The sequence below is a fragment of the Watersipora subatra genome, chromosome 2 (genome assembly GCF_963576615.1).
Source record: "Watersipora subatra chromosome 2, tzWatSuba1.1, whole genome shotgun sequence".
In the NCBI taxonomy this organism is placed as follows: Eukaryota; Metazoa; Bryozoa; class Gymnolaemata; order Cheilostomatida; family Watersiporidae; genus Watersipora; species Watersipora subatra.
The window spans coordinates 28773294-28793878 of record NC_088709.1 but is presented as its reverse complement, the minus strand read 5'-3'; the positions used below and the strand labels follow the sequence as shown (position 1 = coordinate 28793878).

General features: G+C 37.0%; 1 protein-coding gene across 1 annotated transcript; it reads right to left on the bottom strand.

Moving 5' to 3' along the window:
* Positions 1–6730: 6730 nt before the first annotated feature.
* Positions 6731–9581, bottom strand: LOC137388104 (fap1 adhesin-like). Its single transcript, XM_068074616.1, has 4 exons — positions 9463–9581; positions 8181–8802; positions 7781–7923; positions 6731–6851 (listed from the first exon to the last, which is right to left on the bottom strand). The coding sequence occupies exons 1-4, from the start codon at positions 9579–9581 to the stop codon at positions 6731–6733; spliced, it is 1005 nt and encodes a 334-aa protein (XP_067930717.1).
* Positions 9582–20585: the final 11004 nt, after the last annotated feature.

Here is a 20585-nt window from a genome sequence, read left to right as displayed (position 1 = left end):
CAAATTTATTTTAGCTCCAAATCAATCATTTATCTTGTCAAAAGCCAAAAATTTCTAATGCCGATACATTTAGGAAAAGTTGATTCATAACCTTATAAATAAACTTCTATGATGTCAGCTTTGCAGCTATTTGAACTCTTAGCACACCTATTTGTTAGACACCTTAAGATATGATGTATCTGACATCTGATGGACACCTGTACAACCACTACAGAGGAATAAAACCATTCCTCATTCCTTAACATAAGGCATATTTAAGGCATATCACCTACATGTATATCACTTTATTACCTTCTTATGACTGGGTTTGGTGCTAAAAGGGCATCAATCATTCAAAATATCACAAAAAATGATACTTATAAGAATATACCATGGCATTAAAGATGCATGGATAGGGGCGATATGCCATAGAGATTTGTTTATTTTTAGTTGTTGAAGTGGCTATTGCAACATTTCTTCAAGTTACACTGTATCTTATCATTGTTTGCATGAAGTCAATTCAGGTCAGAGCTAGTAAAGAACTGTTTACTTAATTTCTACGATGTTTCCTATTATAGATATACAAATAGATACATACATGTAGATATATATTGATTGATATTAACTGTATTTACACCGGTCAATGCCGCTTACAGCAAATTAGACGATGAGACGAAAGCAAAGAATAGTAAAGCGAATTATGTATACTGGAAAATTAAGCTATTTGTTGCATAATGCTGTTCTATAATCTGGATTGGAAAGATGATTATGCGTGTGATAATATGGAAGGTGTACTAGCTTTTTTGGCAAAGTAGGAATGTAATGTATGGTCAGGCCGATTGAGGATACGATTTGAATTGGTATCGATGTTGAAGTTGAAACTCTTTGATGTTTTTGATGAAGTGTCTAGGACTTGTATCGTATTGTTTTTTAAGGTGCCTGCTATATTTAAATATTGACTTTATGATAATCTCTAGCGAACAAATATACCTTAAGTTACATTTGCACAAGTTGGTGTGTAGCATTCCCATTTTGCCGGTTAAAGAGACTCTCATACAAGTTGAGTAGATTTTATCAGAAGGTATCAGTGTTTTCTATCATTTGTGATTGTTTTTGATGTGTGAGTTGTTCTGACTGCCATTGTTTTTGATGTTTGCGGTGATCTGACAACCAAGATGTTTCAAGAATAAAATTGACAAAGCTCCATCATGGTTAAAACGCTCAGGAGAAAAATACGAGAAAAATGATGTCATCAGTTGCCATTATTGCTATAGTTGATATCAGCTATTGCATTGAAGGTACAGAGATGCGTGTTTCTATTTTGTCGGGCTCTTCGCAGCTATAGATGTCATAAACGCACTTTTACTTGAACCGAGTGTTTTAACTGCGATCAAGTTTTGTCGATTTTAATCTAGAAACAACCTGGCAGTCAGACCACCTCAAACATCAAAAATAATTGCAAATGATAAAAAATATGAATAATTTCTGATAAAATTTACTAAAATTTTGTGGAAGATCCTTTTAAAAAACAAAGCAGTTAACAATAGAGGACCATCTCCATGAGCATTAACGTCGTTTAGTTTATATTGCACAGTTTTTATGAACTAACTTTATGGCCCCAAACCTACTCATTTTAAATATCCCTTCAAAAATGGCGTTAACAGTTCTGCCACTCATATTGTGTGCAGTAAATATTTGAAATGAATATATGCATGCCCTAGACCTACCTTCTTTAATAAGAGAATAGATAGTGTGATCGGATATTACTGGAGTTGTTACCAACACTTTCATTGTCTACCAAGTTGCAATTATAAGCTCAAAATAAGATGCTATTTTGTGTCATGTTTAGATGCTTGCTTTGCTGCTTATACAAAAAAAACAAAAATGCTATCATTTGTAATTTTCAACATATGGCACTTTAGTGAAAAGTACCTTTACAAAGAACCGGTTTGCGTAATTCGAAAAATAGTTTCTATTCACTGGAACTGGTATACAAAAGGGCTCAGAAAAGATTGCAACAGTTCAAACATGCCACCTGGATGCAATTGTTGTCACAAGAACAACCAAGTTGGAAGTTATATAAGTATTTAACGTAACTTGTGGTCACAATATGGCATTGTTTGTGGTATCGAAATTATGGTCAATGATTACTGTTATTAGAGGCCACTGTCGGGTGCACCTACTTGACTCGGTCACGAAGTAGAAGTGCCTGCCTCTGCGCCTCTACGTACACCTTTACTCCTGCCTCTCCCCCCTACCTCTCCCTCTGCCTTTCCCCCTGCTTTCTCCCCCTGCCTCTTCCTCTTGCATCCACTACAACCTCTGCTGGTGTATCTTGTGTAGCACACACTATTCATAAATTTAAGTAAGCCATATGGATGGTAACCCTGTTAATAGAGATATGATATTCCTCTCCCTGTTGTTTATTGCCATGAAGTTGTTTCTTAAAATCATAACTACCAAGCTAGCAGTCTCTAACGCAGGGACAAATCATCATGTGTAATAATATCTACATAATTATTGTGCATTACCACAAGGTGGCCAAATGGTGAGGTTGGTAGTGTGTGGTTGTCAAGATCAGTATCTGAGTTAAACTCTTGTACAATGCATTATTTTTTCCTAATGCATTAAGCATGGCTTTGAACAGACTGCTGGACACGGCTTTTATTATAGTAAAGAGTAGTACAGTATGAAACCAGAAGATGAGCATTAACTAGCGGCGATAACTAGCGGCGATAACTAGCGGCGATACCTAGCGGCGATAACTAGCAATAATAACTAATGGCGATAACTAGCGGTGATAACTAGCGGCGATAACTAGCGGCGATAACTAGCGACGATAACTAGCGACGATAACTAGCGGCGATAACTAGCGGCGATAACTAGCGGCGATAACTAGCGGCGATAACTAGCGGCGATAACTAGCGGCGATAACTAGCGGCGATAACTAGCGGCGATAACTAGCAACAATAACTAGTGGCGATACCTAGCGGCGATAACTAGCGGCGATAATTAGCGACGATAACTAGCAGCGATACCTAGCAGCGATAACTCGCGACGATAACTAGCGGTGTTAACTACCGGCGATAACCAGCGACGATAACTAGCAGCAATACCTAGCGGCAATAACTAGCGGCGATAGCTCGCGACGATAACTAGCGGCGATAACTTGCGGCAATAACAAGCAGCGATAACTAGCGATGATAACTAGCGACGATGACTAGCGGCGATAACTCGCGGCGATAACTGGTGGCGATAACTCACGACAATAACTAGCGGTGATAAAGCACAACTTTTCCTTCTTCAGAGAGTTTAACTACATTTGATTTGCCCTTTCTGGCCCTTCCTGATCATTTCGTGCTACACTAGTGTACATAAAGCTTTGTGCGAATGTACGAATCCAACCCAGTAGCATTTCCAAAGACTTGAATCTTGGTGCTAAAGTAACCAATATTATCAATATACTATTTAACTGAAACACAGCAAAACTATGTATCATCTTCAAAATGGTTTCATTGTTTGTGAGTTAAAATCTGTACTATAATAAGAGCTGTGTTCATCTGTTTGTCCATCTGTTTGTCTCTCTGAAACCACTTTCAGAGGATAAGAAAAACAATTTCTTCTGATGGGACTCAAACTCACAACTTTCATATTGTCAAAGCAGCATTCTATCACCTGTACCAATCACCCACCTTGTCACATTATGGGATAATTGTACAGTTAGTTATTACACCTTGCAATCTTGCACGCACACTAGACTGCTAGGGTAGTATTCATAATTATTATAATAATAGTTATAGTATATGTATGTTATATAATCTATATTATATATAATAATAAATATGGTTTTAACGGCTAGCAAGTACAAAAAAGGAGATTAGATTTTAAGCTTTAAAATTTGTATTATTTTAGTCTTAGGGCAAATTAGAACTGAGTTTATTGAAGAAATACTAAATAATTGTAATGTGCTTCATCTTTTGGCAGAGGAGTGTATCTAGTGTACAGTGAGAGTTTGACGCAAAATTTAAGGACACTACAGCTATGCAAAGTTTACAGGTAAAGATAAAAAGGTATTGGAGTTTGGATCACTGCCTACACTCGCTCAGGCTTGCTAACATGTAGTTTTCTAGAAGTTTTTGATCTTTAAGTAGTCATAAGTAGCTGAATAGTGTATGCTGTATAGTATAGTCTGTATGTTTGTATGTCTGTATAACTTTTTATTGACCTTGATCATCATCCAAAAAATGCTTTTCATCACATGCCAAAACAAAAGAAAAAATGAAAAGACAAAGATCAGGAATAATTGAACAGGTGGAACAAATATGTTTTGAAAATCTAATAATAAGTAATATAATAGTAATAGTAACTACTATAATATATATTTATATATAGTAATATAATATTTAATAATAGTAATCTATTAGTATTGCGGAGGAGTCAGGATTGTGAATTGAAGGTTGTAAGTAACAAAAAAGTCAAAAACTAAAACATACGATGGTGGATATAGTATGTCAGTATCCCTAAATAGAAAGTGATGCAGGTCATACGTGTGAAAGAATAAATACAAATAACCTGGGCATAGGTAACTCAGAATTTTCAAACCTGTAACGCAAATTCAAAAACAAACAAGTTGAGGATATGTACAAGAATTAGTGAAGACAGTTCAGTGGGAATAGGATGGCTGCTATCCTTGGCCTTAATACTCAACACTGTAGGAATATTTTCAAATTGTCTCATTTGCGACTACCAAATAAGTTACTAAAACCCAAACTATCAAATTACGCAATATTTTGAAACCTGTAAGTTTTTGAAGTGGCATCCAGATGTTTACCTGATAAACAAAAGAGAAAAGAGAACCTCCTGATGCCTTTTGCTGAACATGGTTACCCTAAAAGACTGTTTGGTTTGGTTATGGCTTCGAGCTGTCTCAACAACGAGCGTTTATGCTTTTTTGATGATTTTAGTAATATAGGCCTATCCACAATAAAGATAAAAATATTAAACTATCAAAAAACTACAAAACTAAACTTTTTGTAATTTTATCAGTGTTTTCTACCAAAAAAAATAGTTGAATGAGATGTGTCTATTAATTATGGACTGACTGTCAGCCAATGTAATATATTTGTTGAACTTAGTATGCTAACCTGTAAAACAAATCAATGTTGTGTTAAAGGCTTGTTCGACACATGTCATGGCAAAGACTAGAAAATGGTTGAGAGCAGCCGTAGCCTAGTAGTCTAGTCTAGAGCTCTTGACACACAAGCAACAGGTTGGGGATTCAATACCCAAAATAGGTCACTAGTGATGCCAGGAATGACACCCAACCTTAAATTTCTCTCTGCAACCGGTCTCAGACATGTCCAGCCAAAACCACAGAGCCATGGTTTGTGCAACAATGCTCTTAAAAAATACGTACAGCCTCTGCAGTGACAACCTCTGCAGTGACAGCCTCCATAGTGACAGCCTCCATAGTGACAGACTGCAGTGACAGCCTCTGTAGTGACAGCCTCCATAGTGACAGCCTCCATAGTGACAGACTGCAGTGACAGCCTCTGTAGTGACAGCCTCCATAGTGACAGACTGCAGTGACAGCCTCTGTAGTGACAGACTGTAGTGACAGTCTTTGTAGTGACAACCTCCGTAGTGACAGCCTCCATAGTGACAGACTCTGTAGTGACAGCCTCTGCAATGACAACCTCTGTAGTGACAGCCTCCATAGTGACAGACTGCAGTGACAGACTCTGTAGTGACAGCCTCTGCAGTGACAACCTCTGTAGTGACAGCCTCTGCAGTGACAACCTCTGTAGTGACAGCCTCTGCAGTGACAACCTCTGTAGTGACAGCCTCCATAGTGACAGACTGCAGTGACAGCCTCTGTAGTGACAGACTATAGTGACAGTCTCTGTAGTGACAGCCTCTGTAAAGACAGCTTCTGTAGTGACAGATTGTAGTGACAGCCCTTGTAGTGGCAGCTTCCGTAGTAGCAGCCTCTGTAGCGATAGACTGTGGTGACAGCCTCTGTAGTGACAGCTTCCATAGTGACAGCTTCCTTAGTGACAGCCTCTGTAGTGACAGCCTCTGTAGTGACAGCTTCCATAGTGACAGCTTCCGTAGTGACAGCCTCTGTAGTGACAGACTCTGTAGTGACAGCCTCCGTAGTGACAGCCTCCATAGTGACAGCCTCTGTAGAGACAGAATGTAGTGACAGAATGTAGTGACAGCCTCTGTAGAGACAGCCTCTGTAGAGACAGCCTCTGTAGAGACAGCCTCTGTAGTGACAGCCTCTGTAGTGACAGCCTCTGTAGTGACAGCCTCTGTAGTGACAGCCTTCGTAGTGACAGACTGTAGTGACAGCCTCTGTACTGACAGCCTCTGTAGTGACAGCCTCCGTAGTGACAGACTGTAGTGACAGCCTCTACAGAGATGGCCTCTGCACAAATGACTTCTGTAGGGTCTGTAGACATTATACTCAATCTTCGAGAGATTGCTTCCTGATGATGATATCACACCATCACATATCATGATGGTGGGATAATCCATCAAGTGGTGATATAACAGCTCTGTATGGCTTTATGCTTTGCATGAGCTATTCTAACATCCTTAGCTTGGCTGCAGCTATCTTTTCTGTCTTATTCAGCTTTGACACAAGGTCATTCAACTCGAAGATAATGACTTTGTAGCAATTACTTTCTAGGTAAGTTCTAGCTAAGATTTGGTAAACTTTGTTTTTCGTATCAAGCAGGTAATGCTCTCATTTAGGTAGCTTGGTGCATAGCCTGAGGTTTGTGCAATCTTGATCAGCTAAGGGTGGCCAGAGTGAAGCCCCGGTAACAAGGCTCAAATGCTCGTTTATGAAGCCTATAGCGGAACACCTTGAAATCCAAAATCAGATATTGAAGATTTTAGAACAGAATTATATCCTTCAATGCTTGCTATGAGAACCCAAGGAACAGGATTTTGCAAAAATGTTTTTCTCATATCTGCCAATAAATGACACTTCCTCCATCTTGAATGTTATTGGGTAATGGTAATTGAGGCATAAGGAACAGACACAGATAACATAATGATCTGCCGGGTCTTTCTTAGGTGAAGATACTATCAGTTAGACTGCATAGAAATCTAGACCCTTCAATCTCTTTATCTGAATTGAGGCTGGTTGCCTCACTTTTTTACAGCTTCTCAGTCAGTATGCCTTTAATTAATGCCTCCATCAACTACCAGAGCTCAGCAATAATATTCTTTTAATTTAAAGATGTACTTGCGAAAAATTTTAGTAGATTTTATCAATAGATATTAGTATTTTTTCATCATTTGCGATTGTGTTTGATGTTTGAGGTGATCTGACTGTCAGAATGCTTTAAGATTTAAAGCGACAAAACTTGATCACGGTCAAAATTCTCAGAAGAAAATACGTGCGAAATGATGTCACTAGTTAATATCGTTACTATAGTAGATCTTGGCTATTGCATTCATGTTGCGGCATAACGGGTCTTTACTCTGTCGGTCTCTTCGCAACTACAAACGTCATAATTGCTTTTTCGCTTGAGCTGAACATTTTTATCGCGATCAAGTTTTATTGATTTTAATCTTGAAATATCCTGCCAATCAGATCACCTGAAACATCAAAAATAATCGCAAATGATAGAAAAACACCAACAATTTTTAACAAAATCTACTAAAATTCTGTGCAAGTTCATTTTTAAGATTTAACTTATCAGAAACTTTCCCATCTTTCCTTCATTTAGAATATGTATGAGCCAGTTGAGCTACTCTGCTAGTTTATGAGTAACCAACCACTGACTGACAGACTGACAGACTGACTGACTGACTGACTGACTGACTGACTGACTGGCTGGCTGACTGACTGACTGACAGACTGACAGACTGATGGACTGACTGACTGACAGACTGACTTACTGATGAACTGACAGACTGACTGACTGACTGAATGATTGAATGAATGACAGAGTCACTGATTAACTGACGGACTGACTAATTGACTGATTGACTGATTGGCTGGCAGACTGACTGACTGACAGACTGATGGGCTGACTGACTGACAGACTGACTTACTGACTGACTGACTGACTGACTGACTGACTGACTGATGGACTGACTGACAGACTGACTTACTGATGAACTGACAGACTGACTGACTGACTGAATGATTGAATGAATGACCAAGTCACTGATTAACTGACGGACTGACTGATTGACTGATTGACTGGCAGACTGACCAACTGACGGACTGACTGACTGACAGACTGACGAACTGATTGACTGACTAACAGACTGACTGACTGACAGACTGACTGACAGACTGACTGACTGATTGACTGACGAACTGACTGACAGACTGACTGGCTGACAGACTGACAGACTGACAGACTGACAGACTGACAGGCTGACAGACTGACTGACAGACTGACGAACCGACGGACTGACTGACTGACGGACAGACGGACTGACAGACTGACTGACTGATTGACTAACATACTGACTGACAGACTACTGACAGACTGACTGGCCGACAGACTGACTGACTGACTGACTAACAGACTGACTGACAGACTGACTGACTGATTGACTGATTGACTGACTGACAGACTGACAAACTGATTGACTGACTGACAGACTGACTGACTGACTGACTGACTGACAGACTGACTGACAGACTGACTGGCCGACAGACTGACAGACTGACTGACAGACTGACTGACTGACTGACTGATTGACTGATGAACTGACTGACAGACTGACTGGCTGACAGACTGACAGACTGACAGACTGACAGACTGACTGACGGACTGACGAACCGACGAACTGACTGACAGACAGACGGACTGACAGACTGACTGACTGATTGACTAACATACTGACTGACAGACTACTGACAGACTGACTGACAGACTGACTGGCTGACAGACTGACAGACTGACAGACTGACAGACTGATTGACTGACAGACTGACTGACAGACAGACTGACTGACTGACTGATAGACTGACAGGTAACCAAACTACAACAACTGACTTAGAGAGATTTTTGTTCATGTATAGAAAAGCTTTAAAAACCTGTTTTTAAGACTACTAAAGTTAATACAAATTTCTCTATTTTATCTGGATCAAAAATAAAATTCAATTTAATTTTCATTGATTAGATAACATTGATTCTTTTACACAAATGACTCTAGCGCGTTGCAAAAACTCCAATTTTCTAATCTAATTTTAATCCAGCTTCTATAGAAAAGCTATAATAGGTTGAAAAGCTCTAACAATTTGAAAAGCTATAACAAGTTACAAAGCTCTAACTGGTTGAAAAGCTCCAACTGGTTGAAAAGTTCTAACACGTTGAAAGGTTTTAACAAGCTGAAAGTAGTCTGGAGTGAAGTCTACATAAGTGAAACATTTCTCCATGACCAGCTAGTGCCTGTAAAGTCTCTCGTGGCACCATCTAATTATTCATATGTTTATATTTTAAGTACCTGTTGATCCCATCTGATTCAGGATTGCACATGCAGCAATGACATGTGACGGTATTCATGAGGTGAAACACAGTACGAGTGGGTGCTAGGGATAAACCAAGCCCCTCCATGGCAACCATGACCTATGGGCATACTCAGCATAGCACAACTACCAGAGGACCTTTACCGACACAATTGTCAAAATAGCCTGTGATTTTTTATGTACCTTTTTGGAAAATTGATGTTGCAGTACTACCCTACACCCTACTATCCAACACTTGAACGATTACTCACAGGGCCTTCACATCAATGGTTCTCAATTCACAATATGTCAATATTGTAATTTTAATAATGATTCAAAGCCAAATTTAGTTACAAACTTACAACAACTTTGTGGCAGTTTTCGAGCTGTATTATATTTACTAAGTTTCCATACAGCAATAGTGCAGTGACACCGGGGTGCACTAGCGCTGAAACATTACGCTGGGCCGACAAGCAGATCATGTGACCTCTTATGTCAAAGTTTTCATTTGCACATTTTAACAAAAAAAGTTCTGCATATGAAGCAGAAAAGCAAGACCTATGCACAGGCACAAGTGCGACATTGTTGGTCGGTAACGTCATTTCCATGGCACAAAATGGCGCGTCGCAAGAGTGTTTCACTTCCAAGCAACAATATCGAACCACGACCGATTGACAGCAACACAGCTGTTTCCACAATAGCATTACAGCGCCACAACCGAAAGAGAGTGCCACTACGCTATTTCTGTTTGGAACCTAGGTAATTTTATCACAGAAAGGTCGATCAAATAGCAATCATATCAGCGAGAGAGCAATTCATCACCTCACTCAAGCGTTGCCATATCGGAACAAGCCAACGCGACTCTCATCCTTCACAAATATGAAATGAAAGGAAACAAATCAAGTTTAATATGCCCATAATTAGAAGTGTTGTTTGTGCTGATAAGCCTGTGCAATAGTCATTGCTTCATTAACTTTGGGTGCATATCAAAAATGCTCTGGGCTTTTATGATCTACATCTGTATTTGTTTGTTAAGGGCAATTGAATCTTGACGTATGAAACTAATTTATTCTGATAGGAATTCTGTATCAGAGCAAATAATTTTAAAAACATGTTTTCTTCTGTTTAATGTTTTTTAGCCAAAGAACTATGATAAATCTTTAAATAATTTTATATATAGAATTAAAATGATTGCATTACGCAAAAGTGTGTAAAAACTAAAGGTCTTGCATTTAAACTATATATAAGGTTTTACTTACTAAAGGAACAAAAATGCTTTTTATTATGATTGCAAGTTAGGAGAAATGATTGCATCGTAAAGGACTCAAACTCATAAACAATAAAACAATTTGGTTATGTGTAAATCTGTCAATTAAGTGAGTGACAGATATACTTGGAATAACTTACTCTATCTTACACTAGATTCAGTTTTAAATAATTTAGTTTATATATTTTACTTGTTATTTTCAAGTTTTGTTTTAATTCATATCACACTGTATGTTTAAGTTACTTTGTATGTATAAACAAATGTGTGGTGCGGTTTACATTTAATGTCAAAAGATGGAAGTTTAGGGGTGATTGTTAGTTGAGGCCGGGCTGTCGCTGTGCATAAAACTTAAACATAAAAAGGAATTTTAAACATTACTATTTTGCTTATTTGAAACAGCAAATCAAATTTAACTTGCTGTTGTTTTAAAAAACTTCTCTAAGACAGTAAATTAAATTCTGTTCAAGATTTAAAAAATTGGGGCTGTGGGATGGTCTTCAATGGTATCAGTTTTGCTACACTTGTACAAGTGCGTATAAAACATTTATATGTTGAATAGAATTTAACAACTGATATCTTTCCTTGTTTAGTACAATAATTCTTTTTCTTCATGTCAAATTTGTTTTGTTGTTAAAAACTTTATGATTCTTTTCATGGCATGTAGTGGAAGACTGCTGCATCTGCCGAGTTATCATGCGGAGTTATCTGTACTATAAAATCTGCGGCATCTTTGCCTAGTTCTGCGAAAGGTCATAAACAAAATATGCTCGCTTCAAAATTTATAAAAATTATTTATTATATAATACTAGTGTTTTATTGCATATAGCTAGCTAGCTAACTATGGCATAGATATACTGCTTAAATCTAGAGTCAGCAGGTGAATACAAATATTTAACTTTTCTATACTGTACAAAGTAAGTTATACGAGAACATAGTAAGACCAAATAAATCAATAATCAAGGTAAATCAATAATTCGATTAATCTGCAAATATAAACCTTAACAGCTAATAACTCCTAGAGATAATTTATGTCGGACTCGAACTCGCGTGTCCAATTTGGTGCGCATCTGTGAGCATGTCACTCGAAATGATAAAACATGTGAATTGGGTCTCAGAGTGTGCAAAACCATTTAGGTCATCCTAGAATGGGCTAACAAAAGAGAAACAAAATGCAGCATACCATTTCTATATTAAAACATGGAGCTTTATTAATAAAATAGTAACCCAGTTAGGATGCAATTATAAACTGCAAACCCCATGAAACTATACACTATAGAATATAGTTCAGGCATGAGAAGACAACTGAGAGTGCTTTTTAGCTGCACATATCTCAAATAGGCAGCAAGTAGAAGTTGCTGACTAGCATTATGAACATATTAGATTGTGTACAAGGCAATTCTTGTGTAAGTTGTATCAAAACTTTGCACTATAAACTGAAGAATAACTTATTCTGACTAAAATTTCTATCGTTGTGCCAAATGCCAGAAACACTCAGAAGAAAATCGTGAAAGAATAATAATCGATTGAGTTCTGCAAATTATATTAATTCAATTATACATTATTATTCTTATATTATTATTATCACTCATTATACATAAAGTTATGTTTTGCAGTCGGAGTCTGGTATCAAATCTATATTCACAGCTTAAGTTGTTTTGCTAGCTGAATCTGGTATCAAATCTAAATACACAGCTTAAGTTGTTTTGCTAGCTGAGTCTGGTATCAAATCTATATTCACAGCTCAAGTTGTTTTGCCAGCGGAGTCTGGTATCAAATCTATATTCACAGCTTAAGTTGTTTTGCTAGCCGAGTCTGGTATCAAATCTATATTCACAGTTTAAGTTGTTTTGCTAGCCGAGTATGGTATCAAATCTATATTCAAAGCTTGAGTTGTTTTGCTAGCTGAGTCTGGTATCAAATCTATATTCACAGCTTAAGTTGTTTTGCTAGCTGAGTCTGGTATCAAATCTATATTCAAAGCTTGAGTTGTTTTGCTAGCTGAGTCTGGTATCAAATCTATATTATCGACCCAAGTAATTGCTAGAGCCGCTAAACTAGTTCTGTAGCAACCCATAAATCACATTATTGTGGTTTCTTTTCCTTCTCCTTCAGCAGTGCCCGATATTTTTGGTTTCAAGAATTTACATTCATTGTGAACCAACTTTGAATGATTCATATTAACCTTGGTGGTACAGTACATATAACTTTGTCATTGAGTTAACTCCACTTATCCCTTTATGTGCTAGCTCCACCTACCTGATGGCTCGGCCTATTCACCAGTTCAGGTTATGCATTAGCTCCGCCCATTCACTAACTCGCTTATGCCCTAAGTAGCTCCTCTTCTATCACTATGTTTCCATGGCGCGCAGTACTGCGAAGCAGCCCCCTCCGAAGTCGAGGGGATTGTACGTTTCCATGCTGCGCAGAGGTTTTCAGCAAATCAGCCGGAGAAGAGAAATTGTATAAATCGAATCGCCTGATGGAGAAATAGAATCGATCACAGATACCGAATGTCCGAAACAGCCTTTTTATGCTTCTGTCGTCATTATACTTTTATTTACAATACACATTCACAAGGTTTTACAAACCTTAACACAATTTTTACAAAGTAATATATTTTTAAGTAATATATTATTTAAACGTTAATTTAAGGCTTGCCACCTATTTTTCGAAAAGTGTTGGCATCGATAACAAAGTCCAGGAAAGTAATCACTTCATCATCCTCGTGAATGCAGACCATAATTAAATTTAGGTGAAAGAAGATCGGAAGAATAGAAAAAAAACAAGATTAGCGGGATAACCTTTGTACTAGTTTATAGCCCTCGAAGAATCTGTCTCCACGACATGAGAGCTATGCGCAGCCACTGCGCAATCGTTGTTTCCTTGCTGCAAATTTGCACTGGCTTCGCACTGATCAGTGCGCAGTGATTTCAGTGCGAAGACGCCGTTTCCATGATTCGGAGATAGCGCAACTCCGAAGCACTACGCATCATGGAAACATAGTGTATGTTAGCTCCGGCTACCTGATGGCTCCGCCTATGCACCAGTTCAGCTTGTATACTAGCTCCGCCTATACACTAATTCGCTTATGCGCTAAATAACTCCTCTTTTATGTTAGCCCCGCCTATGCATTCCTCGACCATGTTCCTATTAGCACTATTAAGGGTCCAACTCAACTTACCTACACAAACACTCCTTCATGTCTACAGCAAAACCCAGACACAGTGCCAAGTGATCTACACATGGTTACCAAAGTAAAAATATTTGTATTTACCTGTAAATGAAACTCTGAAAAGATAAGCTGTAGATTTTAACTCTGAAATGGTGGAAGATCCGCCTGTAACCCACTGCAAGTGCTGACAGGCTAGTTCAAAGTCATGGCAGCTCCCAATAACAGGGATTTGTGTGTTGCCAACTGGCATAAATTCTGTTTCAATGCTTCTTATTCAATACCAACATATTGGTCTTCGTTGAACCTGTAGTAATTTACGTACATGTGATTGACCATAGAGCTTGACTTCTGTTGGATTATATTCTGATTCCAGTTTATTCATTTCTAGTTCAAATAATTGTTACTTTTCATTGCTAGCATGTGATGAACAATTGTTCGTCATTTTAGTCTCTTACATCTATTTTGTCTTTCTTTTTCATTCTTTTCCATTTATGCTTTACCTTATGTTATTAGCGAGTCCACTCATCAGTCTTTATTAAGGTCGTACACTCATAAAGATGCTACCGTTACAGCTAGTCCAACTTTCCAAGAAATAAATGCAGCAAGTGGATACTAAACAGGCATGCAAACACCTTATCATAGAGGTTTATGCATCACAGAATGGTTAGTAGAATAGATTGATTTTATCAAAGGGCTGTCAAAAGTCTCAGAAGTACCATTACCAACCTCAGGTATTTATAATTACGGCTACAAGTATGTTGAAAATCATCTCTGCATGATACAACGGAGCAATCCTCTGGGTTATCTGCCATTTACATCACCTTTTTTCGTGGGTTAGCCATTAGACCTGTTGGCCATTACTTGAAAGATTCTCAACCACTGATATACAGTTGTACCCTGGTATAGTCTAGTGTGCTGTGAGAGATCATCAGGTGCTGATACAGCGCTGGGAATAACTATGTGTACAATCATTCTAAACCGTGGAAGGCAAATAATAATTACAGATTATAGCATGTGCACAGCGGAGCCTGTTGTTGACAGTTCGAATCACATATGAGGCAATCTTTGGACGGCAGACACAGCTCTTATTATAGTAAATATTGTAATGGTACTTCAAAGAGGGGTTTAATAAAAATTGAGATTAATAAAGATTGAGATAAAAATGTCTCAGGAGGTGAACGAATAGTTGGTGAATATCTTCTAGTTATTTTTTAAGATCTGTGAAAAAACTTTATTGATCAATGTTCAATTGATGTGCTCTGTGTAAAAACATATCACACTAAATTTTTGTGAGCTTTCACCAATTTGAAGGTTGGCATTGGCACTATGCAGAAAATATTAAAACGGTTTTATATATTTGATATAATAAACAGATATTTAAAAAACTAACTAAAACATAAAACTAATAACTTTCACGCTTAAGCTGATTGCAAGTTATACTTTGGCAGCAAATCAAAAAACATTTTTGAATGAAAAATTAAGGCATGGTGTAAACAAATCCTAATGTTTCATTACCAGTTACAAGTCTAATAATAGTAATGTTGACATTGTTCACAGGAGTTCCAATTAAAAAGCTTTAATCTTAAAATGGTGCAGCAGGCCATTTGATTCTCTGGTGGGAGAAGAATATCTCACACTATCACTACAAATGTGAACCGAATAGTTTTATTTTGAGGCACCAATTCTTTCATGACAAATAAAAGGGTTATAACCTTAGGCTAAGGTAGTCTCTGTTAAAACAATCTCAATAATCTTCTATCATATTATAATTGTATCATATTATACCAGTTGGCAGTCTCGTGTGTCGTGAAAGACTGTCATGAGTAATCAGTATACACATAATTAACACATAAGACAGTAAGGTGATCAAGTGATGCAGTAGTAGTGCGCGTGCCTTCGAATTGGAGGCTCTTTGTTCGATTCTCATGTGATACAATCCTTTTTCCTAACGCTTTTAGCTTGGCTTCAGATAGACAGACACAGTTCTTATTATAGTAAAAACTATGTTATAAAATATAGTAAGTGTTATGAAAAATAATACTATAATGTATTATATTATAATACCATATATTATATTGTAGTATCTTATAGTACTATACTATATATATTAATCATATTATGGTGAGACTTTGTTTGAAGACCCGCTACAATGTGTTTTCATTTTTGTCTTATAAGATGAAAATGGATCTACTTTCCTATGAGGCTTAAATCATTAATTCTGAGTGCTTTAAAAGTGCAGAAAAAAGATGTTTGCTTTGACAAAAGGTTTGTAGATAAAATGAGTTAATGTTCTTCCTAAATTTTCTGCATTCCACTCTGCACATCGATAGATTAAATTATAATCACATCTGTAAATATAGTCACATGCTTTCAGCGTACCAAAGAAAATGAAACTAAGAATTTAAGACACTCTGGTGATTGTTATCCTTGTATCGTATGCACGACCCACTTTCAATGTTTGGTTCTGAGTTTCACATCTCGTATTATTTAAGACGGTCACGAGAACGCTTCGATTCAAACCTTATTGTTGTTCAAAAATTCTCTTCATTGTTTGTCTGAAGAAAATTTTCTCTACACGCCAATCATCATCGAGCTCCAAAGGTGAAACGTCTATTTGTTGAAAAGAAATACAATAGCCCTTGACTCTTACAATGAAAGAAGAGATGAAGAAAGAGAACCCGATAATAAGTATCGATATGCTTATAGTTTTCGACAAAATTAATGGGGCTATTATTGTGGGTTGGCATTCCACTATTTTGTATGGTAAATTTTCTGTGCTAGCAAATATAGAAGTTGCACTTTCATATAAACAGATTTTGATGTTATACTAGAAACCATTAGTTACTCTCCATGCAAAAAAATTTATGGCTGCCAGTTGTACTTTTGGCAATTGTATGGAATACAGTTGGAAACTGTTAGAATGGCCAACTGTCAGTTTTGCATAAAACAGTTTTTTTAATTTTTTGGTAGTATCTTTTCTAATAGACTAATCTGTATTCTTCAACTGACTAAAAAAGCACTTTAAGTTCTGTCAAAAGCCGCTGGTCTCACAGCCAAAGTCCAACTTTTCATTCACAATTTAGTCACTCTAGACCATAGAAGTTCTTTCCAGCTAACTATAAAACACTAGCTGTTAAATCATAGCTTGAAATTTGATCTGCCTCATCTGTTTGAATGCGAATGGTAAATTAACACTGTACTTGTAAAATATGCCCAAATATGCAAAGCTTTCAATAATAGAAATAGTTGTCAAGAGTTTACCTCCTACCAACTGATAAAAATAGTATTATGATTCGATCATAAAGTCAGCAAATGGGTTGCTCAAAGTCAAAGCCCGAAGAAGCAAAGGTCCAGCAGCCACAAGTACCTGTAAAGCAATCAGAGGATATTACTAATCATCCGTTTATGCAGAAAAGATCAGGGTTAGACATGAATGAAGATGATGGATTGTTTCCTACACGACAAAGGAAAGAGACAGGAAATCCGACAGCAGTTGAAAACAGAGGGCCGACTTCACTGATTCCAGGCTAGTTTCTTGTTACTTTACAATTCACTGATCCCAGGCTAGTTTCTTGTTACTTTACAATTCACTGATCCCAGGCTAGTTTCTTGTTACTTTACAATTCACTGATCCCAGGCTAGTTTCTTGTAACTTTATGATTAGTATTTTTCATAAGACACTGAATATCTATCAGTCTCTCAATAAGTTAGTACTTTTTCACAAGCTAACCATTCATTCGGATGTCATGGCTATATCTTAAAGGAAGTTGAGAGCTTTTCTCTAATCAACGAAGCCCCTACAACTATAACAAACAATTTTATATCTTTCATAATCTTTAAACTGTTTTTCATTCATGATAAATCAATATATTTACTTTTTTAGCTTTTACCTCTTTTTCATAATTTGAGCCTTTAAAGTTTAGTCTTGGATATATAAGCAGGTCATTTGACTCTAGGCTGTATTACAGACTTCCTATCAACTGTGACCGCACTTAGAATAGCCCAATTTTTTTGGACTATAAATCCTTTTCAAGCTCCAAGCTTGCAGAGTACCATAAAAAATACAGAAAATTTAATAAAAGAAATAGTTTTTTACACCCTTTCAAAGAAATCATGTTTCAGAGATAACTGAAGATAATGATTGCGGTACACTGAGTCTGATATAGTGTGTATATTTATTATGTACACTGAGTCTGATAGAGGGTGTATATTTGTTATGAATAGAAAAATAATTAGTTTTGGTGTAAAGCTCTTGATGTTAATGAGAAGCGTTCAAGTTTTATTTATTTTTGTTTCTGTCTTACCAAAAGTTTCAAGTTGGATGTCATTAGAAACTAATGTTCTGTCCGCAGACATCTTTCATTTCTCGGTTGGCTAGAAGTGTCTTCAGTATTTTGGCAATATCTAAAGAACTAGCTGGTCAATCTACTTGAAACCTTGCAATTGGGCTTAAAATTTATTACTCACAAAGCGAAAAACATTCATGATCATATGCAACCCAAAACTATTTAGAAACAAAGTGAAGCTGCAAAGTGAAGCTGCAAAGTGAAACTACAAAGTTAAACTACAAAATTAAACTACAAAGTGAAACTACAAAGTGAAACTACAAAGTGAAACTACAAAGTGAAACTACAAAGTAAAACTACAAAGTGAAACTACACTGTGAAGTTTACCCAGGAGTCGGATCAGGTGGAAAAACAATTCCGCAAACTAACTTTGACCCGGGCTTCAAAGCGTTGAATTTCAAATGATGAATTAAAAACCGCAATTTTAAAAAATCAATTTTCAGATTTGAGAAAGCTTGACTCCAAAGTTTTTTTAATCTTGAATAATTGCCCATATCTTCAATATGGACAGCAGATTCTTAGTCTATCCTAAAGTTGGTGTTGCAATGTAGAATACTTTTATGGAAGAACTAATTCTATACAAGTAATTCTTCCGAAGTCTACTTAGATGATTGTCTGTCAGAAAAAAGACTAGTTTGCATGAGAGAGAATGAGTGAGTGAGGGAGAGAGTGAGAAAGTGTAGGAGAAAGAATGAGAGAGAGTGAATGAGAGAGGGAGAGAGAGAGAGAGGGAGAGAGAGAGGGAGAGAGGAGAGAGAGAGAGAGAGAGAGAGAGAGAGAGAGAGAGCAAAAAAGAGAGAAAGGGAGAGGTAGAAGGAGAGAGAGAGGGAGAAAGAGAAGGAGGTGAGAGATAGAGATAGAGATAGAGAGAGAGGAGAGAAAGAGATAGAGATAGAGAGATAGAGAGATAGAGAGATAGAGAGATAGAGAGATAGAGAGATAGAGAGATAGAGAGAGATAGAAAGAGAGTGAGAGAGAGAGATAGAGAGAGAGAAATAGAGAGAGAGATAGAAAGATAGAGAGAGATAGAGAGATAGAGAGAGAGATAGAGAGAGAGATAGAAATAGAGAGATAGAGAGATAGAGATAGAAATATAGATAGAAATAGAGAGATAGAGATAGAGAGAGAGATAGAGAGATAGAGAGAGATAGAGAGAGAGATAGAGAGATAGAGAGATAGTGAGATAGAGAGATAGAGAGATAGAGAGATAGAGAGATAGAGAGATAGAGAGATAGAGAGATAGAGAGATAGAGAGATAGAGAGATAGAGATAGAGATAGAGAGATAGAGAGATAGAGATAGAGAGATAGAGAGATAGAGAGATAGAGAGATAGAGAGATAGAGATAGAGAGATAGAGAGATAGAGATAGAGATAGAGAGATAGAGATAGAGATAGAGATAGAGATAGAGATAGAGAGATAGAGAGATAGAGAGATAGAGAGATAAAGATAGAGATAGAGAGATAGAGATAGAGATAGAGAGAGATAGCCAAAGAGAGAAATAGAGAGAAAAAGAGAAGCAATTCTACAGAAACTATAGATTACAGCTTGTATAGCCTGTGCTCCAGGATCCACCACGCTTTCAGATTAACTTAACATAAGAGGTACACAATCAAGGTCAACATGTGGTGTTCAGTTTCTAATTACATACTTCATAAAGTATAAAAGAATCACAGTAGTTTTTCTTTGATTTTAGTACACAAGGGTACAACATAATCAAGTTTGTAAGGTCTATTGACAGCGGATAAGCGCATGTATAATGATACACCAGCAAAAGCCATGGTTCAAAAACCTTCATAATTATTTTAATGTCTTTAATCAATGATAATGAAATGCTCACGTTTGGTGTATGCAAACAAAGTGATTTATTGGGTTCATTAGCAGGTCATCGATAAAGTAGTTGCCATGATGATCGCATCACTAAATTGCAGTCCGTAAAAGATAACTCCAAGCTTATGGACACCCATAAGAATAAACAAATACTTACCGTGTGCCCTATTGCAAGATCAAAATTTTTTGAGGTTTAGTTATTTGTACATTCCACGGTATTTTTAGGGAATTTATAAGCACCTCAACTTAAGGCTTGGTTCACATATACATGTATCCTGCAAGCTGGACAGGGTTCGCCACACTTGTCTGTTTTTTATCATGAATGCTTTGCTACAACGTATATCAGCCACATAGGTTGTAGAGAAAGATTATTTATGAAACTCTTGTTTGTTAGAGTTAACAGTGCATTAACGCATTAACATGTGTTAACATTAACATGTGCATTAATAGTTTTGTCTGCACATGCGCAAGCAAAACTATTATAAAAAGAAAGTGCTATTAATTAATTA

Bases quoted from the DNA above. Each gene is read 5' to 3' on its own strand.
- LOC137388104 (XM_068074616.1), bottom strand. From the start codon at position 9,581: ATGGTTGCCATGGAGGGGCTTGGTTTATCCCTAGCACCCACTCGTACT. The intron at 8,803-9,462 runs GTACTTAAAATA...TCTGTCAGTCAG, and splicing joins GAATCAGATGGGATCAACAG to TTCGTCGGTTCGTCAGTCCG. The intron at 7,924-8,180 runs GTCAGTTAATCA...TCAATCATTCAG, and splicing joins ATCAGTCAATCAGTCAGTCC to TCAGTCAGTCAGTCTGTCAG.